Below are 25,962 nucleotides of genomic sequence, written 5' to 3' on the forward strand. Positions count from 1 at the left end.
AAAGAGGAAAACAAAAGAAAAGTAAGGAAAGGTAGAATAATAAATATATAAGACAGCAAAAATTCTACATTAACACTAGACATAAAAGTGTGCCAGTTAGAGGTACAACAGTAGTGCAGGTCAACTATTATGTCTGAGAAGTCATTTATAACCCTACAGCAATCTGATTCGTGGCATGTGTATGTGTGTATGGTATGTATATGTGGTGTATACACATGCCCTGTGTTTTGGAGGCCGGGGCAATCATTAGAGGCCTCTAATGCTCTTCTGCTTGATCCCTTGAGATGGATTTTCTTACTGAACCTGGAGCTACTGTTGGTCAGACTGGCTGGTCAGTGAGTCCCAGAAATTCTTCTGCCATTTCTTCCCATAGGACTGGGATTATTACAGACAGGCATAGCCATACACAAATTATTCTCTGTGTGCTGGGCTATTGAGTGCTGAGTGAATCAGGCTTACACAGCAAGCACTGTTACCTGCTAAGCCATTCCCTCAACCCTAAAATTGATCTCTGAAACCTTTAAGCCAACTACCTCTAGCCCTATTTATAGAAAAATCATGTACCACATAATTGGACACTGATTTCCCAAAAAGTAAGTGGGAATAACTCTGAAAATAAAAGCTGAATTTCTACAAGCAGAAAGCAAAAGTTTAGTGGATTTTCCCAATAAGTCCCCATACTGAAAATAACTTAGAAAGGACATACACTAATGACATGGCATTTTAATGAGGTGTATTTCCAAAGTAAGTACAACTGCTTGCGTGTTCAGAAGCTGCAACACACTGCATCATAATGAAGAGATGATGAGAGCTATGCTGCTTGGGAAGGACAAGTCTTTGCAAAAACAAGCAGTAATAATAGTAAATAGGGCAAAAATAGCACTTTCTATACTCAGTAAATACTTTTAAATGAAAGGAAAAGAATTCATATTCAGAACCATTAGTACCTAAAAATAATTACTTCCCTTGGTTTACTAGAAAAGGTTAAATACCTGGGTAGGAATTTACATTCTATTATTAAGAATGCAATGGCTTCAAAACCAGTTATCAAACTGTTGAGAATTTTTATTAAGTGAAAAGTCTAAAGTACATTTTGTTAAATTTGAATCTCATCCTCCTTCATGAATGTTAAGTTATTAATAACAACATCGCTATACTAGAGCCACTTTGTTTAGAAGTTGTGATAGGTGTCACCTCCACCAAGTTAGTACCAAAGTCAACACAGGTTAGCAAGAGATTCATTATCTGAAACTGTGAGGTGGATCTAAGCCTTCTCTCCTTTTGGAAGAATTTGATAAGCTCTCACCTCCATGTGATATAACTTTGTAAAACATCGGAAAGAAAATGAAAGAAATAGTAGCAAGCCAGTTTCAAAAGAGCATTCTGCAGAATTGTCAACTTAATGTAAAATTTATACACATATATCCATTAAATTGAACTGTCTATGCTTTAACAACTTCTGTGAATGATTAGAAAAAAAGGGGGGAGGGCTGGAGAGAAAAAAAGATGCTTGATGAGATTCAACTTTGTTCTGAATCACTGTGTCTTTAGGCAAAGATAACGACTGGGGAAAAATAATGGCGAATAAGAATTAGCAAGCTATAAAATAGCTAAGAGTCTGGTATAGTGGTGCAAGCCTTTAGTCTTTGTGCTCCCTGAGGCCAACCAAGGTAATGGGATCATCATGAAGTCAAGGCCAGCCTGGGGCAACAGAATGAATTCCAGGTAGCCTGGACTAGAATAAGACCCTGTCTGGGGAAGGGTTAGGGAGAAGCTAAAAAATGCATCTGATATATTATTCTGCTTCATTAGGAAAAAAAAAAGAAACTAATGAATTTCTTTCATCATAGTGTACAAGCAAACAATGTAAAATAACTATTAGCATATTCAAGATGGCACATTAGTTTCCTACAATTTTTAGAATATATGTAGACAGTTGTAACGTACTATGGTATCTCTGCCTTGTTTAAGAGTTAAATGCTTTAATTTAGAATATACTGAAAAACTCAGAAAGATAGTTCAGCAAATCTCAAAGTGAATAAGAAAAGACAAAGATTTCCTTATTCTATATTAGCAGTTAGAGACCAAACCAAAACATATACAATACTGTTCTGATACTGAACTCTAATGGTTCTTAAATAATGTTAGTCCAGAATTAATGATCACGTTTTCTTTCAAACAATTTAGTATTTAAGTATATCACCAGCATTGAAACTTAGACAAGAAGGAAAAACTCTACCTAGAACACGCAGCTGCTACTTTAGAGAGGGTGGCTACTTGACTAGCAATATTTAACACCCAGGGAGTGGTGGGTGGGTGAGGTCCATGCTTAAGCGGGTCTTCCACAGAACTGTCACACCTAAGTTTACAGAAGTGAAGAAACAGGGCAAAGGAAATATTAATGAAAATACAGGTATCCATCTTTTAATCAAATTCTGGGAATACTCTAGTTGATTTTCATTTTCTAACTTTGTACCTATAATAAATTAAAACTAAAACTAATACTCCTACCTACCATCACCAAATATGGATTGTTCTTCCCCAAACCCTTCAGCAGGGCTACTTCCATGTGATAAAGGGCTATGCTTAAAGGAGAAAGACAGATGGTATTCCTACTCATTGACCATGCATTTTGAATGCCTTAACAAAACTCAGGCTCCAACAACTTAATCAGCTTTTTAGTACCACTCAAATAGTGAGAGTCTGAGTCAACCTGAACCCAGCCAGCCTGCACTGTTCTCACCTACAGTGGTGCCCAGCATCCTGTGCTTCAGCAGCCTGGAATGGGCACTACAGGAATTTCCACTCTAACTGTTTTTGTAGATCTGACATTATATGGATGCTGTTCATCTAGATGTTTATAAAGTATTTTATCTGTTGCACAGCCAAGAGGTGCATACAGCCATGGTGCTCTGAATGTTTGTCACTTTTTTTATTTTTCTGATATCTGTATCAATTTTTCTTCGGAATGCCAGAATTTTAGAAGAACTGTTACTAGATAAGCAAAAAATGAATAACTCTGTGCCAGGCTTAAAAGTAAAAAGGACCAAATTAACATCTTTCAGAGAAAAATAAACTGGGAAAATACAAAATTACCCATTTTATTAAAATCCAATAGATTAACAAAAACAGAATAGGTCAGTCATATTGTACTGATTCTTACATTTTAAATACGACACTAAGAAATTAAAAATGAGAGCTTATCTTCTCAATTTTCATCTAATATTGGCACACTACCAAAGTGCTAGGACAAAAGTAAACAACTTGAGAAAAGGGCACAAAGAAATAAAATGAAAGGTCGGCAGAAAAAGTCAAAACAATATAAAATATTCTATAAGCCGGTAAACAACAGGCAAAAGGCCAAAGATGACCAGCACCTCCTGTTGTGTGGTCTATAAGCTAAGAAGTTTTCATCTTTCTACATGGTTTTTATAATGATATTACACACAAAAATATAAAATTCAGAGGTTGATAGACATATATATGAGTTTACTGGAATACCATTTACATGTCTATAACTACTTTCATACTACACGGAGAGCTGAGTATGGCACATTATCATTTTTGACTTGGACATTTATGGGGAGAAAAGCTTCTGAGTTTTGTCCTAGAGAATAACTTTCCCACATGGTTATCAGATTGCACCTTTCGATACACAAATTCTATCACGTGTGTTCTTAGGCCTTCTAACATTGTTCTACAGATAACCAACCAGGCTACATGTCCTCTGGAGTTCTCTCACTGTCCACCTGGCCTTCCATCTCTTCTTGAAACAGGCCTTGTATCTTCTTTCCTAAGACCTCTGCAGACTGCTACTTCTTGTTTTTACTCCTGACTCCATCACCTTCATTGGGCTAATTGTTGAGCACCCTTATGGGCTCAGTTTGAACGTCACCTCCTCTGTAAGGGCTCTGTGATTCCCCAAACCACCTTAAGCTGTATATGCTTTCATAATACTTTTTTTCATATAATTTGTTGTTGTAAAACTTCATGTGACTATTTATTTACATTCAGATTCCTTCAGTAGAAGTTTCTACAAGTGAGGGCCAAAATATTTACTTATATAAAGTATAATAGCATGCTTACTGTAACCAATATTTAGTAAATGCGTGAGAGAAACCTAACTGCATTCAAATATAGAACTCAATAATACTTGTATCTGTCAGAGTATCTTTGTCTTCTGTACACACTTCCCAGTTAAGCTACATAGATATCACTGCCTAAGAAAGCGCATGCAGTTACAGAAATTATGATTATTCCAAAGATACTTAAATAAACCTACTAATATAGTATAAAGATTTGTTATATTTTAGGAGAATGCTGAAGGATTTCCAATATCTATTAAAATAACAAGTAGTATTTGGATGTTTTGTTGTTGTGGTGGTAGTGGCGGTTGTTTTGTCTTTTCGAGGTAGGGTCTCACTCTAGTCCAGGCTGACCTGGCACTCACTCTATAGTCCCAGAATGACCTCGAACTCATGGCAATTCTCCTACCTCTGCCTCCTATTTCCTGGGATTAAAGGTGTGCATCTCCACACCTGGTCAAGAGAAAAGGTTTACACAAAGCATTGAAGTGAAACTTTCCAATACTTACATTATCTATGCTGACTGGAAAAACTTGAAAACGAAGTTTATGTAACTCATAAAATACTTAAAATCAAGTTTCCAAACAGATACACCTGGGAGGTTTCCCATATGTTATGCACAGTGGTGACCTATTTGTTACTTAGCCAGTCTCTAAAAATATGACATTTATTTTTAGGGGAGGAGAATGCCTCTGGAAATGATATCTCAACCTGTGGCTCCTACAAATCTTTCTGGCCCCTCTTGCACAAAATATCCTGAGCTATGGTTGGTGAGTCTTAAGTAAACTACTTCAGTAAATGCATCTTAGGAGCCTCTGGATACCCGCTTTGGTAAGTGTTGAGTATCCTCACAATGCTGCTCCCACAATGCATAACCCACAACCCCAGAGGGAGTATGTGCAACCCCACTGAGGAGGGTCCCTAGAGAAGTGGGGAAAGGGACAAGGGAAAAGAGGGTAACAACACATGATGTGTCCATACAAAATGTTAATAATAATTTCTAATTACATTTATGACAAACCCTGATACTACCTTATTTACCATGGAGCACACATCAGTATGTATTCTCATTCTGACATTCCCCAGTACCCACTCCTTTTAGGGCTACAAGCAGCTCTAACAGCACATCTAAGGCAGTCGATCTTTCTGCTTTGTCTGCTGCTTAGAAGACTTTCACCAGAGAGGTATGAAAATATCCCTCCGAGATAAATCTGCAAAATCTGGCTTGCAGCCTTTGCCATGCTTTTCTCGGGAACAATAACATGATTTTTGGATTGTGTCTTTTTCTGTACTGCGCCTTTACTTTTCACTCTGTCCCATATAAACAATCTGTCGAGACAATGCAGGCATTACCATCTCCACCATGCACAAGGTCTTCATGAGCACCAGTCATGACAACTATCAAATGATACCCACATGCTGTACTCCTTCCATTTTCTCAAGAGCCCCAGCTGACCCTTCTCTTTCCTTTACTAGGTTTCCTGTATCCTTTTCCAAAGTGGAGAACAGTAACAGCAGCAATATACCTTTCCCTTCTGTTTTCCGAAGCCCCACTTTCATTCAACTGAAGCCAGTGTACTCACCTGCCACACTTCAACCATCTCATCTGTGGCTCATCCCCCAATACTCTATAAATCGATTATTATTGGTGGGGTCACTAATGACTACTTAGGTCTAAATTACACTGGCAATTTGTACCATGGAACATAAATTTTACAATCTGAACCACTGTATCCAGTGTAGTTTTGTAGAGCTAAGTATATTCACACTATTTCGGGGTGTGTGCATATGTGTTCATGTGTATGAGTACAGGCAAGCACATGACACAGCTTGTGTGTGGAAGTACGGGACACCTGGCTGTTAGTCTTTACCTTCAACTTTGTTGGAGGCAAGGTTTCTCATTGTATACCACTAAGCTTGCCAGGCTAGCTGGCTTGAGAGCTTCTGAAAGATTCTCCTATGTCTGCCTCCCATCTCTCTGTGGGCTTTCTGGGATTTTAGAATCCCACTATAGCATTTGGTTTTACATGGGTTCTGGAGATCCAAACTCAGTTATTCACACTTGCATAGCAAGTACTTTATCGGCAGGGTGATGTTCCCACTCTGTATTAACAGTATTGTGAAATAAAAGCTTGTTCATCTTGCATATCTGAAATACTGTACTGATTAAACATCAGCTTCCTCCCACTCTTAGTCGCTGCTATCCTCCTTTGGCTACATGTGTTTGGCAGCTTTACATATGTCGCAGTGCAATCATCTTTACTAATTTTAAGTATCTGACCCAATTGACTTCTTTTCCTCTTCTTGCCTTCAGTGCCATGACCCTGCACACTTCCATTTTAGAACTATTTCACTGGCTACTTCCAGTCTCTTAGAGTTCTCTGGATGCTAGCAGTTGAACATCATTGGGAGAGTGACACACTCTTTCATAGATTTAAACATAATGGCTAGACCAATGCCCTAAATTTCTCATTTCTCTACTGTGAGCAGTATACAACAGTTTGAATAGCCTCCAAATATTTTATAGATGTTGCATTATAGATGTCATATAGAATAAGTTAACTTTTTATAAACACTCCTAACATCTTTCCCAAAATACATTGCTAAAACGGATGAGCTTGCTATTACTGGAAACCTGGTAAGAAACATTTTACCTCTAATAGCTCTCTCAACACCTGAAGTGCCATCACTATGTCCCAATTAATTATTCAACTTGAAACTGTACTTGAACTCATTCACCCATCCTATCACTGCTCCATCCTCTCCCACCTAGACTATTACCAGCAATAACTCTTTACCAATTGTTGCAGAAATAACTATTTTCTCTCTTGCTTCATTACCAAACCCTACCTAATCTGGCATTGTGTAATACCTCTCTAGCCTTATATAATACCTCTGACATGTTTTAGGCACAATACCTTAAAAACAAATCCAAAAGAGCAATCTCCTTCCCACCTCCCGTTTTTTGCAGTCCCTTCAGCAAAAATTGTCTTTCTCCCATGTTCCACATTCTTAGAAGCCTGCAGACAGAATAAGCCTTCTCATTACTCTTTCTAATACTGCGTCAGTCATCCACAATCCTTCAAACCCCACATGCTTTGAGGCTAATGCCATCCCTAAACTGCTCACTACCAACATCTCATTGACTTGTCTCTGCCTCACCCTCCAGGGGCTTTAGCTTACCACTTTACTTTTTATCCTACTCCTATAGTCTTTCTTGATGACTGAACTGTCAGTATGCTAAACCACAGAGTAAATGCTTTTGCTTGCTTCACTTCATTGATATATTTATTTCCTTGAAGCAAATCCTCAGGGTTTGGAATTCCTTAGCCAACACTCTCACATTCCATGAAATACAGCATGACTAAAATCTAGGTTTTAAGCACACCAGTACCTGTTTCTATATCTTGATTCCACTAGCTTATTAAGTGAATTGAATTGTTACTAAAAGAAAGAACATCAATATCCCATTCTCCATCTTCCCCCAATATTTCTACAACCCAGTCAGTTCTTCTAAAATACAAACCCATCCAGTTCCCACCCTCTCCTTTAGTAATTCCATGGTGCATTATCCCTCACTTCAGTTAATTTTCATACTAGTAAGCACGGTCTTTCACAATCATCCACAGACAGTAGTCATGAGCTGATCATATATTTGGGAGAATCTAACTTCCTTAACACAAGGCAATAAAGAATCTAGTTTCTGGCTACTTCACTCAATTGTTCTCTTGCTTTCTTTACTATGCTTAATAATAGCCTCCAGTAAGCTCTTTGGGCTTAACAAGCTCATCAGTCCCAGGATTCTGGTACTTTTAGTTCCCTGTCTGGAAATCAGACCCTATATGACTGCTCTTTGTGGTCATTCATGTCTCAGCTCAAGAATCTTTTTCCTCTACATTGTGTCTACTGGTCTTACTTGTCTCCTCCTGCCATTGTATTCATCACATTGCCAGTATTATTTATATACAATGTAATCTAACACTGACCACTGATTGCATGCCTGCTCTTCTAGACTGAGAGTCGTTGACAGCACTGTGACTATGCTATGATCTAGCACCTAGAAAAGTGGTTGGTATCTCCTGGAATCCATAGGGCTGTTGGTTACATGACATCTATGGAAAGCAGTATCTGAGGATTCTCAAGTCTCCTATGAAATGGTATAATAGATACCTATAACTAGTGCACACATATGTTTTAACATATATGTAGATTACATTTGTTCTTCATTTTATTCAGAGCCTTGCTAGGTTGCCCAAGCCAATCCTGAACTTGGGAATCTTCTTGCCTCATCCTCTCAAGTAGCTGACTGAAACTACAGATGCATGCCACTGTGCCTGGCTCTAGATTACTTACAACATCCAACACAGTATAAATGCTATGCAAATACTATATTGTATAACTAGAGAAAAGGTCTGTCAACATGCAGCAAATATGAAAAATATTTTAGAAGTATAGTTGGTTGAATTCATGGATGAGGAACCCACTGATAAGGGGGGGTCTAAATGAACTAAACATGAACTTGGTCCAATGCTAATCTAGAGGTCTGAAATTAAGGCAGAATATTCAGGGAACAAGACACAGCTGTGGACTTGGGTTAAGGAAACAGCTGTACTATCAGTTAGTATAAATTATTCATATAACCACCTCTGACCCAAAGATACTTTTATTGTCCCGATAATTTCTTGGTTGATTTTTAGGAAGATTACCTACAAAACTATCAGAGAGTAATATCAAGAATTGAGCATAGCCGGGTGTGGTGGCGCACGCCTTTAATCCCAGCACTCGGGAGGCAGAGGTAGGAGGATTGCCGTGAGTTCAAGGCCACCCTGAGACTACAGAGTAAATTCCAGGTCAGCCTGGACCAGAAGAGTGAGACCCTACCTCGAAAAACCAAAAAAGAAAAAAAAAAAAAAGAATTGGGCATAATATGCCACGCAGCATTTACTACTACAGATCAGGACAACTTGTATGCCTTAAATCTAGAAGCAATAAAATGTATGCTTATTTTCACTTTTTTTTGCGCTACAAAGAGTGTTATCCGGGTAACATCTTTTCTTGCATCAGGTGTCACTGGGGAGCACAATGTTGATTCAGATAGCACATAGTTACACTAAATTTCATCTTTCTTTTCTAGTAGAATTGGGTATTTCCCTAAATTCCTAATATGTTTTTTTTTTAATTTTTTATTTATTTATTTGAGAGCGACAGACACAGAGAGAAAGACAGATAGAGGGAGAGAGAGAATGGGCGCGCCAGGGCTTCCAGCCTCTGCAAACGAACTCCAGACGCGTGCGCCCCCTTGTGCATCTGGCTAACGTGGGACCTGGAGAACCGAGCCTCGAACTGGGGTCCTTAGGCTTCACAGGCAAGCGCTTAACTGCTAAGCCATCTCTCCAGCCCTCCTAATATGTTTTGAAGTACAATCTGCTTTTTAAAGGTGTATGCTATATCTTCACAATACCTGCAAATTGAGGTGGCAGGTGTGCAGATCTTCATCCATGTCACTGATTCATCTTTTAAGCGATATGCTTTGGTTAAACTCTACCAATCTGTTATGAACCCAAAGTCCTGACAATCATTGATCTCATCTCATTACTGAATTTATGGACATACTAAGAGTCTTTCTTTGATGACTTGCTAAAGTGGCCATTTCCCCAAGCATCATAACATGCATCACAGCAATCTGCTTCTGGAGAACTCACTTGGTATCTTAACCATTTTGTCAATCTTTTCTCATCTCTCCCACCAGGATACTTAAGAATGCCATATAGGTTTGCTCTCCAGGTGATCTCAAGTTCAGGCTAGTTTTTGATTAAGAAGTTGAACTTTCTTTGTTGGAAAACTGCACTCTATTCACCTCTTCCTATGTTCAAAATTTTCCCATTCCCCAAGATTTAAAAGAAAAATAAAGGTATTGCTACTCACCAAGCCTCTTCTGTAAAGTTCAGGGCTATAAATCATTGCCTTAAAACAATTACCAGAGAGAATCTTAGAATCACTTTATAGCTGGGCACTACCTCCTTCCAGAGGTGAAGCAACCAAACTTTTCCAATGGTGCTTCTGAGTTTGGTTATTTTGTTGGCTTGTGTCTTTCAACAATGAGCGCTGATTTCACAATCACAACTGACAACACTACTTCTCGTTTTCACTGATTTATTCTGGATTAATGTTTTCTGAATGTTTTACCATTCTTTATTTCTTCTTACTTTCTTTTTTTCATACTATTAGTATAGGTACAATTTCTTAACATAATCAAGTATTTAATTACTCTGATGTAGGACAACTTTGAGTTCACCAAGTTTGTTTAAAAGTGTTCCTTTTCTACATTAAACTTCAAATTCATCAGTCCAATGAGAATATACAGCTACCTAAGGTCATAAGATCTTTCAGAAATTAAACATCACTTAAGAATTACTGCACTATCAATGTAAAGAGTAAGCCATGGGGAAAAACAAAATAAATGTGTCGTACTACCTCAAAAATTCCACAGGAGCTATGCTTGCTTTAATATAGTCTTCTCTCAGGGAAATAAATTCAGAGTCAAAAGCAAGGAATTAGGTGTATTTGTAATATGAAACCCATCATGAAACAGAGGGGCAACAGGTATCTTATAGTAGGTACAAGAACAGAGAAATGCAGGAGAGCATATGTACAAATGGAACTGATTTTAAGATACATGCAATTTGAAAATCAAAAAATTAAAATGGCATTTCCTATCATTTATTTTATAAATTATTTTATAAAATCATACCATTATAATAAATAGGCCTTCATTTAAGCATAAGAGCAGAGAAACTTGGTCTTCAAAACTGTCAGTGTAACTAAAATCTGTGAACCTGACTAGCAGCAAAAGGCAGAAGGTAAAGATTACCAATCATCCATGTCCTAAAGTCCTTTTTATCAACTTGTAACTTATTCTGAATTTAAAAAATTAAACTGCAAGGGTCATCTTCTGATACTGGATTTTAGTACATACAAGATTATTTTGTGGCCTCATGAAAGAACTGCCTTAAGTAAGTGAATATGGAGGCACTAAGGATTCCTGATCTAATAAAATTCTAAGAAATGTGGCACATATTCTACATTAGAAAAGTCAAGACTGAATATTAAAATATAAATATTTAGAAAAATATCTTTATTAGTGGTTATAATTCAAGATTAACTTGGAAAAACATAGAAGTTTCCATAATTAAACAAAAATAAATAAATAAATCTATGTGTGAAAAACACAGAGTAGTTAAAAAATACATTTCTGAATTCATTCTTTTTTTAAAATTTTTATTAGCATTTTCCATGATTATTAAAAAATCCTGTGTTAATTCCCCCCCCCCACTTTCTCCTTTGAAATTCCATTCTCCATCATATTACCTCCCCGTAACAATCACTGTACTTACATACAATATCAACCTATTAAGTAACCTCCCTTCCTTTCTGGATTCATTCTTTTTAAGCACTACTTCTCACAAGGAACTCAGTGTAATGATTACTTATGATCAGTAGATGGCAACAATTGCACTAGTCACCAATCCACCATTTCAACAAAACAGTATAATCTAACAACAAAACATAGAAGACAGATTAAACACAAATTTTCCACATTTTGCCCACTGACAGAAATGATAACTGACAAAAATATCTGCTTATATAAGTATATTTTGACCGAATATCTTTTTCCAGACAGGAAAACATACCTTTCAGGAATGCTTATAACATAGTATCCACTGAGAGATTCCATTTGGCTATTTTTAAAATTAATTTTAAGAACCAGACTGCTGGGCTGGAGAGATGGCTTAGCGGTTAAGTGCTTGCCTGTGAAACCTTAGGATCGCGGTTTGAGGATCAATTCCCCAGGACCCATGTAAGCCAGATAGATGTACAAGGTGGCACATGCATCTGGGGTTCATTTACAGTGGCTGGAGGCCCTGATATGCCCAATCTCTCTCTCTCTGTCTCTCAGCCTCTTTCTCTTTGTATCTGCCTATCACTTTCAAATAAATAAATAAAAATAAACAAAAAGCTAAAAATAATAAAAATTTTAAAAATTCAGCTTGCTGTGGAGGTGCTGCCATCATCTTTAGGAGTTAAATCAATTGTTACTCTGACACCATAAAAATAATGGGATTATATCCTCAAACAATTTCCACTTCTTTTGCATAGCGTATGAAACAGGAATTTGGTGTAACAAATAACCTTAATGAGGATATTTAACAAGACCAGTATGCTTCTGAATACATCAATAATGAAAATTTACTATCAGTTGTCAAATTTCTTTTTCATCTCTTTTATGGGGTCATACTCACCTGTGCACTTTTTTTAAAAAAATTTAAGTAAAATAATGCATTTTGATGTATTTTTGTTATTTAACTTTCTAAGCTGGCAAGGACAAGAAAGGTGACATGTTTCTGTTCAGAAGTAATCTAGGACCAGTTCTCTGAGTCCCGAAAAACAAGATTGAAGGCCATCAGCTAGATGTCACATGGATATTACTTATTTTTATAGACAACCTTTAAGAGGATATTCCAGTAGGGCACATGACTATTCTCAGAGATTTTCACTGCTATTATGTCACTAATATGATAGCTATTGCCTTGTTTATATTTGCAGTGCTGGGGCCCAAAATCAGGACCTCACACATGCTGAAGCACAGACTGACTCTACCAACAGACTACAACCCAGTCCTAGTACTATTTCTCTGAAATCCATGTTAACTTTAAAAAAAAATTATTATTTATGTACTTATTGGAGAGACAGACAGAATGGGCACACCAGGGCCTCTAGCCACTACAAATGAACTGCAGACACATGTGCCACAGTGGATTCTGGGGAATCAAACCTAGGTCCTTTAGCTTCACAGGCAAATGACTTTACTGCTAAACCATCTGCCCAGCCCCCATGTTAACTTTGAACAGGAATGACAACATTACTTCTGTTGGCTTTTCCAATCAGATCACTAAGTGACTATTTTCTCTATTTCTCAGATTGGTTATTTTCCCAGGTGTCACCACACTGTTCATGCTGAACCACTCCAGAAACATAAATAAGAAAGAAACAAAGGCATATTTAATGACAAAATTCTTCCAAACCTTCCAGTAACAACATGTCAACTTTTGGCAATTAATATTACCAGGGGCACAGTAATTTTTCCAACTAACTTAGCTAGGTTCCACTTTACTTTCAAAATTAAGTATTGTTTTTTTTATGAAAATTAGACCTTATTTTGAATCTATAATTGGAATACTGCTACACCATGCTGTAAACATTTTTTTTCTAAAATTTGAACTTAACAAGAACTGAAGAAACGGGCAATGAAATGCATCAGTAAATGTTAGTGCCAAATCGGGTAGGGAATACTAAAATATTTACATTCAAACAGTTTGTACTCTAGTTTGGGATGCATAGCTTGGAGACAGATAACTGTCTTCCAAAGCAAAAAAATGAGAACCAAAGGAGTGGGCACACTATTAGAACTTGGCCCAAGGCAGTCAGTGAGTCTGCTAAAGAATAACTTCTGAAATGCTCAACTGTCAAATAAATTTCAAGTACAAAAAGACAGTTGGAGCAGTTCTGGACTGAACTGTATCAATTCATATACTGAAGCCCAAAGCGTCCGTGTGAGTGCGCTGGTCATAGGTCTTCTAAACTGATAATTAAGGCTAAATTGGGTCCAAACAGAGACAAAGAATTGTGGCAATGCTAACATCCACCTTCAAGATGAACCATTCCCTTGAATGTATAGATTTTTACTTAATCAGTACTGCATGCAAGAAGAAATGCTAGAAAGCTGCCTCTTGTGCCCTGTTATTATTAAATGAAGACACCTATGTTCTAAAAGTTCATATTCTAGCTGCAAGTCAAGACATGTAGGTGAATATCCATCAATGAAACTGGATATGAAAGTGTCAACAGAGGTAGATACTTTGTCATATGCTAGTTCAGAAGTGTGCTTATTTCCACTATGGAATAGGGGTGGAGAGATTGCACAGTATTTAAGACTATGTGGGTGGTGGTGTGAAGAGGAGTAAGAAAACTCTAAAAGAGGATTATCTGCACCCGGCCCAGTCATTCTCAGCAAACCACTGTCACTTTGGACAATTTTTCATCTCAAGGGTTATTTAGCACTTTATAAGACACTTAATACATTTTCCCCCGTCCTCATGAAGCAGTTTTTTTTATCTAATACACTTCCAAAAGCCTCTCAGCAGTAGCATCAAAGAAACCTGGAGTTAAACTTTCTAAAAATGTACAGAAATCAGAAATGCTCAAATAAAATTGATGAGAAATGCATGCACCTAAAAGGTTGCTTATAGAAAAGTACAACATGGGCTGGAGAGGTGTCACAGTAGAGAAGAGCACTGGCTCTTAAGTATGAGGGTCTCACCAAGTTCCACTCCCCAGAACCCACATAAAAAGCTAGTCATGGTCACACACATCTATAACCCAGGTTCACAGGGGGTGGAAACATGAGAAGCACTAGGGATCACTAGCAGACAGTAGCTCCAGAGTAAGGGAGAGATTCTGTCTCAACAATATGTGGATGAGCAATAAAAAGAGGGCATGCACATTCTTCTCTGGTCTCTCCACACTCATGTGTATGCGGTGCATGCACCTGCACATATACATACATACATACATACATACATACATACATACATACAACACACACATACACAGCACAAGTGCAAAATACAAATCATAATATTTAAGTACTACTTTCTAAGATTCTACATACTCAATCCTCTTCTTCTTTTGCAAGGTTCTTGTTTTGTTTCTTTATGGATACAGCTCTAACTATAGTTCGTTTCTAAACATTTCATGCATTCATTAAGCCTAGACTCCAATGTTACCAAGAAAGACACACTCTTTACTTGAGAAAAAAAACTTCCTTGCACTTGAATTCATCTTTTCAAGACTTCTTAGAATAGCGTGGTTGTTTGCATGGGAGCAGAGTAGAAGTGCTGGGTAGTCAAATTTTCAAAGATTAAGTTTTGTTTTGATACAGCTTTGTGTGTCCTCTCCAGGATATCCTGAGTGCCCTGCTTGTTTCAAGCACACAGAACATATGCCTTCCTTTCCTAGGTCTTCAGTGGCTAAAACAGTGACAGCAGTCAGGGCTAACTAAGCAGTTGTGTCCTTGGGTTCTTTACTTTTGACTTTTACTGAAGTGGTTAAATTAGGATCATAAGTTATTTATATAACTGCATAAGAACTATGTTTTTTAAAAAGCATTTTATATTTATTTATTTATTTGACAGAGAAAGGACAGAGAATATGGGCATGCCAGGGCCTCCAGCCACTGCAAACAACTCTAGATGCGTGCACTGCCTTGTGCATCTGGCTGACGTGAGTCCTGGGAAATTGAACCAGGGTCCTTTGGCTTTGCAGCTAAGCCATCCCTCTAGCCCAAGAACTATGTTTTCTTATTTGTTTCCTTCTACATATCCCAGGTGTGCAGTTCCAGTTCTCTCTGATCAGTACTTGCCAGACTTGTCCACACCTGTCTGCAGGAACACTGATGCCCACCTCACAGCACTTCTTCACCTCTCCCAAGTGTGAACATAAAGGTTGTCTCCTCAGAGGATCACATTTCTCAAGAAATTCTGCCCTGACTAAATTACATATTTTTCTCATTAACTATTTACTGCCCTAGTAATAAAATTACCTGTGATTATCAAATTTATTCACTATAGCATCAACACATAGATTTAATGTCTGGCATTCAAATTCTCAGTAATTATTCACTTCAAAGAACAAATACAGCAAATAAATGGTTAAGATTCATATAACTTTAAATACATGATAAACTGAGTGATGGGAAATCACTTGTCTGGAAAAAAAAATCATGTTAAAAATGGGAATATGGGGGCTGGAGAGATGGCTTAGCAGTTAAGGCGCTTGCCTATGAAGCCTAAGGACCCCAGGTTCAATTCTCCAGGTCCCACGTTAGCCAGATGCACATAGTGGCACATGCATTTGGAGTTCGTATGCAATGGCTGGAGGCCCTGGCACACCCATTCTCTCTCTACCACAGCATCTAATAAATACACAAATAAAACAAAAACAATTAAAAAACCCAGGAATATGGCAAAATCTATATAGTAGAGAAAAATTCTTTCTGATGGTTCTATGTATGGTGCAGTATGTTATAAAGTTGTTTCTTGGATGAAAATACCATGTTTGCTCTACCATCTTTTCTTTCAGACATTATCTTTTCAAATCAAAAAATAATTGTCAGGTATAGGAAAGTGTGGTTTAAGAAAGACGACTTTCTACTGAACACAGAGACACAGTAACAACTAGGACTCAAGTCCCCATCATAAAAGCACAAGCAAAGTGGCAAGACTTCTTCATATCTGTAGCAAAGTGATAGTAAAACAAGAACATCTTATGTATCATAAATGCAAAGGGAAGAAGCATAGATAAATCCTACAAGTATTTTTAAATATACTTGGCAGTCTAAACTTTAAGCAATAACAAATGACTAACTGAAATTAATGTTAGTTGCTCCAACTTATCATCAAGCAGTCGTCCTATTCTGTAGTGACACAGAAGTGAAGAACACCTGAAAAAGTAAAAATTGACCTTTCACTGTATATAAGGAACCTCAGTAATCATTTTATATAGAGATTGACTCTTTGTCATACCATGATGAATTGGCTTTTACATTACTTACATGTTAAGGAAGAAAAAAAAAGTTCATGGCCTTTGCCACGCTTTACACTCATATTTTAGTGACTTTATGAAATTAAAATGTTTTTTTACATGAATGTCAAGACATTTATTTGACTGAAGTGATTTGTAACAAGTCTTGGATGATAGGTTATCAACTTCAAGGAAACAAAACAAGTACAAAGCTAAGGTAAAGACAACTTTATTACAATAATTTTCGAAGCTTCAAAATGCATTTATCACTGAAGTAAGAGCTAATATATAATACATTATATTACAAGGCAGAAAGCAATTCTGGTCAGATATTTAGCTTCCGTGTATTGCCCAAAACATAGCTTCCTAAGAACAGCAGCAACACACAGCAGCTTATCAGAATCATTTCAACTGAAACTTGTTTTATGTTATTTTCCTCTAATTTAAAAATGAAACAAAGCTATCTTTTTATGTGTCTTACTAGTTGACACCTATAATTAGGTACACCGTAAAAACATCTACCAGCTTGGATACATTTCCATTGGTAGAAAACAGGATTTTGAAACTATCCAAACCAAAAGAATACTATATTTCATTGCAAGCAAGGGCAGAATTCTTTCTTTGCTTAGGGTCCAAACTTGGCTTCCTCTTGTTCATTTAGCTATCTGAATAGTACCCGAATTAAAAGATACTTAAGCCTACAATGAACTCTAATAAAATGTGTGTTAAATCTTGCCTCCTCATGTTTGCTTATTTAAAATAATTTACAATAAACTTTGAACATTCAGTAACAATCAACTTAAAAGTAATGGGATATATAATAACAAAGGAACTATTTTTGCAAGTTAGACAAGGACATCATTTGCCCAACTTCCTCTGTTTTGACTGATGAACCAAATTCAACTTACAAAAACAATTCTTCATCCAAGGTAACAACTATCATTAACAACAATGAAAACAGATGCAAATACATTGAATAGATCTAGTCTCTTTTCCTTTCTTTGGTTTTACATTTGTGAGCTACCAACTGCACAAAACATGTTCATCTTTCTCATTTTCATAACAGGAAATTGTTAGAAAAGTATAGAAAAAATTCTAGTTTTCATATGTCAAATTTCATACAGATTTTGCTGTGAAATTGAAAAAGAAAAAGTGAATGAAAGATATGTGCTGGCTGCTTTGGGTAGGGGGAAGCAAGGCTCATGAATCACTGTACGTTAAGAGCACGTGCTGAAACTTCATGGTGCCAGTCACGTAATTTTGTATATTTGGGACTAAAGACGTGAAGGGGTATCTTTTCCCTGTGGAAATAAAAACAGAGTGATAGAAGAGTCATAAGAAAGAGAAAGAAAAAAATTCTAAACTAATTCTATCATGCAGAAATCATGCTTTATATAAAAGCTTAATTTCACATAGCTGTTTTGTTAAACAGCAAAGAGTTTAAAGGCAGAATACTTTTGGAAATACAGAAATTAGTGAACAGAGCCCTCTTAGAAATAAGTTTTTATGCCCCAAAGAAAGTGAATTTCAGACAACACAAGATCTCATCCTTGAGACACATCCTGTTAGCAAGGCATTTCCAGCACACCTTTTTGCCCGCTTGTTAGTTCAATACTAAAGAGAATATGCCTTTGACAAAATATGGAAAATAGCTACCAACATGAAAATCTGTAGATTGTACATTTAGATCACACTAAAGGCATCAAGGTTAAATGCTCAGCTTCTATTTGAAAAGACAAAATGCCATATCATTTCACTTGAAAATACAGAAACACATGTTTAGACCATTCACTGAAGGAAAGCATTCAATTCACAAAAGATAGAAAACTTACTTTGCCTTCTTCGTATTGTCATTTTCAGATTCTTTCACTGCAATACATAACATCTAGTATTAGTTTCCTTTTTTCAACTTTAAAACCACCTAAACAATTGCCTATGTTAGTGAATATCATCAATTGTCCAAGTCGCATAGAAGAATTAAACCAAACTCATAAGATGTTTTATATGCGTCTATAAAACACTGCCAGTATTGCTTTCTTCCTCCCCCTACTCTTCTCAATGTAACAAGACTTGAATCTTGTTTATAGTATCCATGTTATATATATGGTAATTTAAAAGTAAACTCTCCCAGGATTGTCTTCCACTAATGCCAGTAAGTGTAGACATTACTCTCTTGGGCAAAGAACATTCATCTACTAAAAACCACATGGAAGGTCACTTACGATGCTCAGTCCCAGTGATTTGGGCGAGGATTCGGAAAGAACGGGACTGAGTTGTTCCAGTGCGTGGGCGCCAGTCCTCAGTATCCTCAATCAGTCTCTTCTTGCTAGCATCACTGTGAGTGGGTATGTGATAAAACTCTGTGTTGCGCTCCACAATGTGTTTTCTTGGTGGGCTGAAAGTCAGAAGAGAAAAAAAAAACACAATTAAAACAGAAATTACATTAAGAGAATAAAATATACCTTAAGACACTGTTTAAAATTTATATATTTAATCCTCAATGTCATATATATGTGCGTGTGTGTGTGTGTGTGTGTGTGTGTGTGTGTGTGTGTAATTTACTTGTGCACATACCAGTTGAAAGAAGCATCTAACAGACTAGGGTTTTTTTTTTTTTTTTTTTTTTTTCAGGAGCGAGGGGTGTTTAAAGTACAGTCTCACTCTAGCCCAGGTGACCTAGAATTCACTATGGAGTCTCAGAGTGGCCTTGAACTCAAGGTGATCCTACTACCTCTGCCTCCCAAGTACTGGGATTAAAAGCGTGCACCACCATGCCCGGCACAGACTAATTTCATCAGTAAAATAAATCTACATGTTAGTGTAAACTAAAGCTAAGACTACTCAAAAGAAAGATTACCGTTTAGGTGGGATTTTCCTTTTAATTGAAGAAAGGCAGCAGAAGAAAGATTCCCAACATGAAGAAAAGGAAAGGAAAAGAATAAGGAATAAAGAACACAAGAAAATGCAAAGTTGACAGCAGTCAGAATCAAACAGTTTGAAATCTTAGTTCTATTACTCTTCAGAAGTAAGCTTTTAGCTACATCTATCCCACTGATCCTAAGATTAAAATAAAGTAGCATTTTGTTGAGGACTAGGTGTTATATTGTATATCAAAAGCATGTTAACTACAAGATTCAAACATTTGGATTTTACTAAGAATATACATATTTTATTAGCAAATTATAAATATTAAGCACTTTATAACAACCATACTTTAGCATCCTAAGATATGTTTAACAATAAATATTATCCACTTTTCTCAATATAATCAAACACAAATTAATGTAGGCTGTGAGTTTAAGTTCCAACAAGACAAAGGAATGTTAAGTCTAAACAGCAGAATATTGGCCCAAAGTCTGAGCCAGTAAATGTGGCCTGATGTTGGTGGGAAGACATGGCAGGTTAACTTGCCACTACAAAATCACAGTGCCTCCCAGTACACCATATGACCTTAATCATTTCAAAGACGCCGCCACACCCTGGAGTTTTCCCTGTGAAGTACACAACATAATCAAAGCTAACAGCACTGGCTTTTGGAGCCACACAGATAGTCTGAAGCACTGCACCGTGTAGTCTCAGCTTTCCCATTTGAGAAATGCAAACTGCATCTTCAAGTTGGATCTGACAAATAAGTTAGAGGATGTATAGAAACTGTCCCCTGATCCATATAAAATCATCGTATTTTTATGACTGAATAATAATTGCGAGCCATGCTCTAAAAGTATGGGTCATCTACATATAAAATAACACAATTTTTTGCACAAATTTTGTGCACAAAATAGAAAGATGCACTATAATTCATGGTAATATTTCATGATTGAAGAAGTGAAATATCCATCAAGTTTTCACTAATATATACTGACCAAAATCTAGTCCTTGCAGAATAGACAAAAAAGTTACAAAACTAGGGGCTGGTTCAGCAAATAAAGCATGTGCTGTGCAAGCATGAGGACCAGAGGTCAGATCCCCAGAACTATGTAAAGCCAGGGAAGGAGTAGTGTTCAGCTGTAATCCAAGTGTTCCTACGGTGTAATGGAAGGAGACAAGAGAATCTTCAGACGCTTTTGGGCCAGCTAGCCAGATGGATGAAGCAGTGAACATGAAACCTTGCTTCAGACAAGGTTGGAATGTGAAGACTAACATCCACTTATCCTCAGACCTCCACACACATGCTTGCACACACAGAGACACGCACAAATATTTAAACACCCAAGGTGCTCAGACCTACATACATACACCCACCACCACCACCACCACCACCACCATCACCAGTTATGAACATCCAAAGTTATCCTTTGACCTCCACATACATGCTTGCGCACATAGAGACACACATGAAGAGTTAAGCCTTTTTAATGAAAGCAGAAGATAAGAAGAAATTACTTCATAAACCCATGCCTTTTACATGAGTATAACAGCATTTATTTCATGTAAGTACTTGAAAAATTTATATCTAGCAAACATATTAAGTTTAAATTTCTAGGAGAAAGGTGTGGTGGCTCACATCTATAATCTCAGCACCCAAGAGGCTAGGATAGGAGGATCGCCTTGAGTTCAAAGTCACCCTGGGGTACAGGGTGTGTTCCAGGTCAGTCTGAACTAGAATGAAACCTTGCCTCACAAACAAACAAACCACACCACAGTTTAAACTTCCCTTCAATTACTCAGTGAGTATTGTTTATTCTTAAACGATGCCAATCTCAAGTATGTCTTTTTTTATCCTCTGTAAAAGTTTTGTCCATAAAAGCAATGGCATCAAACTTTCACACTAAGAATAATAAAATAGCATTTAAGTAGTAGTTGCCCCAGACATGTTTATAGAAAGTACATATCACACTTGGCATTTACCACAGCTTAAACTCTTGGATTAAGTGAGTAATTTTTTAGCATTCACCTCATGCTTTCTGATTCTAAAATTTGACTCAGATGATTATGATAAAAGAAGATTGTATTTTTGAACATTTGTTTGAAATACACTGTAAGGGTAACTCTCAAGAGCAAGTAAGTTATCTTCAAAATATGAACCCTAGAAATCAGCAAGCTCATTCACATCACATTTTTTTAATGTGTAAAAGAAGGGAGGCTCCAATACAAACACGGACTCCTGTGGACACTGTCCGTAAATGCTATCGACCCTGTTTTGATTGGTTTTTGAAGCTTTTCCACTGCAGATGTGTGGGCATTCCAAGCATACTCACTGATTTATATGTATGAAGTCCTCTCACATGAAAGACATGTTTCTTACCCTCCTGAATATTTTTAACTATTCTTATAATTAGGTTATACTAAGAAAATAGTCTGATGTTGGTAAGCTGAAAGCAAGATGAAAAGTCACAGAAAGACAATGAAGAAAATTATAGAACACACCATTAATGAAGTACTTACATGGTGCCAGGGTTACTGAAGGAGGAATATACAAAACAGGGATGACAGAGAAGATGTGTCCCAAGCAAGATGGAGAAAAGATGGGGGCGGGGGAGAAAAAAAGAAACAACAAAGTTCAAAACAATAATTTAAATAATGATGTTAAACACATGTCATGCTCTAGAATAATCATACAAACGTAGACAGACAAAATGCACAAATGTTAGTCAAAATTCTGCACTGCTATTATTAGAACAACAGTTTTACCTATTATTTACATCCCACAAAACACTGCTAATGATATATGTATGCATTAATGCTAGTTCAAGTCCCAATTCACTGAATCTTCCAAAGAGATCCATTTTCAAATGTTTAGGGGTTTTGTTTTGTTTTGTTTCTCTTTTCCAAGACAAGGTCTCACTCTCATCCAGGTTGACCTGAGTCTCAACCTGTAGTTCCAGGTTGGCCTTGAAGTCCTACCTCTGCATCCAATACTGGAATTAAAGGCATGCACCACCTTTCCTAACCTTAAATGTTTATGTTTTATAAAACGTACTTTATAATGTACCCAATTTCTTATTATGTTCCTAACAAAAGATAGGGAATAAAGTAACTCAACATAACATGTAGAAATAGATTCACTTAGAATCTCTTTTAAAACCAGAAATCTTTAGTCTCACATTACAAAATTAAACATTAATGACAACTATCATCTCCTCACATAAGTTATCCTGATCACATGAGAATGTTAAACTATTTTAATTTTTTAAATGTAGTGATAATGAAGAAAATGTACGAAGTACCACTGTACTTCATGAATAGTGAGTTCTCATTTTTCACACTCTTTTCTGTCTCATGTTACTACCACCCTCGCTCACAGTAAGTCCCAGGAACTATAGAACTAGTAGTAGGGAAGTATATAGTTAGTGATATAATTATTGCCCAAAAAGGTACATCTGCTGTGATGTGGTAAGGAGCTTGGAATATAATACCTGAGGAGGGAGAACTTCACAACACAACTCATTCACATAGTCTAATATGGATGCAATTACTAAAAATAAATATATTTTTATTCCATTATAAACAGAAAACAAAGTATCACTTCTGTTTAGTTTGTCAAAGAAGACATTGTAGACTTCAATTCTGCAATGAAATGTGTCAATGTAAATATAATTCTTTTAAAACACGTTTTTTATTATGGACATAATTAGTATGAATACATCATGTGTTGGTACCATCATTTCCCTCTTTCCTGCCCCTCTGCTGGGGCCCCTCCTTAGTAAGGTTGCTGGTACTCCCCATGGCGGGGGAGTGAGGCAATGCCTCTTGAGTATGACATCACAACCTGTGGCTCTTATAGTCTTTGCCTACCAGCTTTAATGTGAATGGTGGACAATGTTTCAGAATGTATTGCCATACACTGAAGTCAGTTATACTCAGCACCACTGAGTGAGGCTAAGGCACAGCAATAAGGTGATCTCACCAAGCTGCCTGTATTTACTGCAGGGAAATAGTCTTACAGCATAATCTCTCCTAAGCAATGTAGAATTGTAGATGAATAAATAGTTTAAAATTGAGGAATAATGCTTTATGTCTACATGGAATCATGGGGGAAATGTTCTGCTTTGTGTTGAAATGTATCAAGCAGAAATTAATTTCAGTCTAAAGATGTCAATTTGAAAATGATCAAAAATATGTCCACCTAGTTTAGAAAATATGCTCAAATAGATTAACCCACCATATACAGCAATGGAAAACTATGCCAGTTTGGCAGCCAGATGACTTGGCCTATTGATGCTTCCTGCTTCCTGTGTCCTAGGCAAGTTGTAATCTCTAGAAGACAGCTCATTTTCCTCAGCTGTAAAATCGACTGCAATCTTTCAGTAAGAACTTATGCTTAAGAGTGTTTGAAAGCTATACAAATAGTGGTTTGTGGGAGGGAAAGTTTCCCCTACTACTCAAGAAAGGCGCTTTCACATGCAACTGTAGAGTATGCACATAAATCCACTCATACATTTGCAATGACTCTATAGTCACTAAAAATAAGTACTAAGTACTAACTAAAGTTACAGAAATATGTCAAGGCACAAACATGTAACACAGCAGAAGGTACATCCAAATTTGGCTTTACAAAGCTCAATTCCAAATCTTAGCTTAGTGCATGATTTGAGAAAACAATGTAATCCTGGGTACTAAGATTAATGAGCATTAGATCATATAAAGTATCTCGATATACAGCAAAATGGACAGTAATACCTAATTGAAGAATCTCAATCTTGCATTTTAAAAATTATGTATTAAAGTCTTAATTTTTTTCAAAATTTTGTTTATTTATTTATTAATTTGAGAGCAAAAGAGCGAGAAAGAGGCAGAGAGGGAGAGAGAGAGAGAGAATGGGCGCACCAGGGCCTCCAGCCACTGCAAATGAACTCCAGATGCAGGCGCCCCCTTATGCACCTGGCTAACGTGGGTCCTGGGGAATCGAGCCTCGCACCAGAGTCCTTAGGCTTCACAGGCAAGTGCTTAACTGCTAAGCCAGCTCTCCAGCCCTTAAATTTATTTTTAAGTGTCATGCTTTTCCTTTGTCAATTTTTTTTCTATACTGCAGTCTAGTGACTGGTTACTTCTGTGTAAGTTAATTTTAAATATATAATCATGGTTTCTGAGTGTCTTACTACAGTCTGTGAAACTACAGGCAATTAAAAGTTGCTCTAATAGTTCAACTATTAATTCCCTTCAGTATGACAAGGCAGAGGCCGTATTTTCAATTCTATGGTGTGATGATTAAAGATTTTTTTTCATATGCTCAGCATAATCATGGTTTAATTAAAGCAAATTGTTGTAAGTTCTTGTCTTATGTGATTTTTATCTAGTTTTCGAACTAGTCACTGTCCATGTTCAATGTCAGTATGAACAAAAACAAGCTGCCAGTGATATTAATTCTGATGCCTCCTAAAACATTCAATAAGCTAGGAATTGTCTTTGACTAATTTTAAAACTGGGTAGATTCACACACACACAGTCACACACACCCTGCACAAAGAGGTGTAAACCTTCCAGAACAATGAATTAAAATTAGAAAACTCAGGTTCTTAGAGAACTTTGTCTAAGAAGCACTGGGTTTGTCTATGAATTTAGAAATAAACTCAATTTTACATGTACTACTTACTAATAATACAAATGTTTAGTTTTTAATCTCTATATTTCTATCTTTGTCTTCTAACAGTCTCAACTTACACAGCAAACCCCACATATACTTTATGACATTGCTTAAACACTACAATTTATCACTATAAAGCAATTCACCACAACACAGCAATGCAAATAAAAGTTATTGAAAATACTAAATTATAGCTCTACTGCAAAATTAAATTCAATTTTGCAAAAATCTGGGCATTCATGCTGTTTACTCATATATAAATCACCATATTTCCTCTCCAGTAATGCAGATACTAACTTTGTCACGTGTGTTTTCTGTAAAGAAAAGAGCATTTTAAACTATTAATAACACTTTTTTTTGTATCTTCCAAGGCCAAGTTTTTTTTTAATACCACATATGAAAGGTTAGAAGAAACTTCAGCCAAAAAAAATTAAAATTAACAAAATATATGCAAAAGGCTTACCTTCTGAAAGCAGCGGCACATTATAATGCAAGGACTCGTGGAAAGTGAAAAGGTTTATCAGCTAACCTATTTGATGTGAAAGAGCTTTCTTGCTTTCTTTCCAGTGTGGAATAGAAAGCCCTATTCTGTTCTTCAAAGACTAAGGGGAACAGCAGAGGACCGCATGCCAAAAATAATTAAAGCACTTTACTCACTATTAATTATATGAAGAAATAAGAATGCTTACACAGTAGAGATATCCTAAAAACTAT

At 36.7% G+C, this 25,962-nt stretch overlaps 1 protein-coding gene across 13 annotated transcripts in view; it reads right to left on the bottom strand.

Annotated features, from left to right (window-relative positions):
- Window positions 1–25,962, bottom strand: part of Pdlim5 (PDZ and LIM domain 5) — a 194,403-nt gene that overhangs the window by 56,330 nt on the left and 112,111 nt on the right. For 2 of the 13 annotated variants that reach the window (XM_045142937.1, XM_045142935.1), the window contains exons 6-10: window positions 22,110–22,124; window positions 19,582–19,599; window positions 18,947–19,119; window positions 18,557–18,593; window positions 16,938–18,025 (exon numbers count right to left, since the gene is read on the bottom strand). In XM_045142937.1, the coding sequence (XP_044998872.1) occupies window positions 17,932–18,025; window positions 18,557–18,593; window positions 18,947–19,119; window positions 19,582–19,599; window positions 22,110–22,124 (337 nt within the window). In that variant the 3' untranslated portion in view covers window positions 16,938–17,931. Of the gene's footprint in view, window positions 1–2,239; window positions 2,360–16,937; window positions 18,026–18,556; window positions 18,594–18,946; window positions 19,120–19,581; window positions 19,600–22,109; window positions 22,125–25,962 lie in introns of those variants that run through there. The other 11 variants (XM_045142931.1, XM_045142926.1, XM_045142932.1 and 8 more) reach the window with 7 other exon arrangements.

This window comes from Jaculus jaculus, chromosome 2, assembly GCF_020740685.1.
Source record: "Jaculus jaculus isolate mJacJac1 chromosome 2, mJacJac1.mat.Y.cur, whole genome shotgun sequence".
Lineage (NCBI taxonomy): Eukaryota > Metazoa > Chordata > Mammalia > Rodentia > Dipodidae > Jaculus > Jaculus jaculus.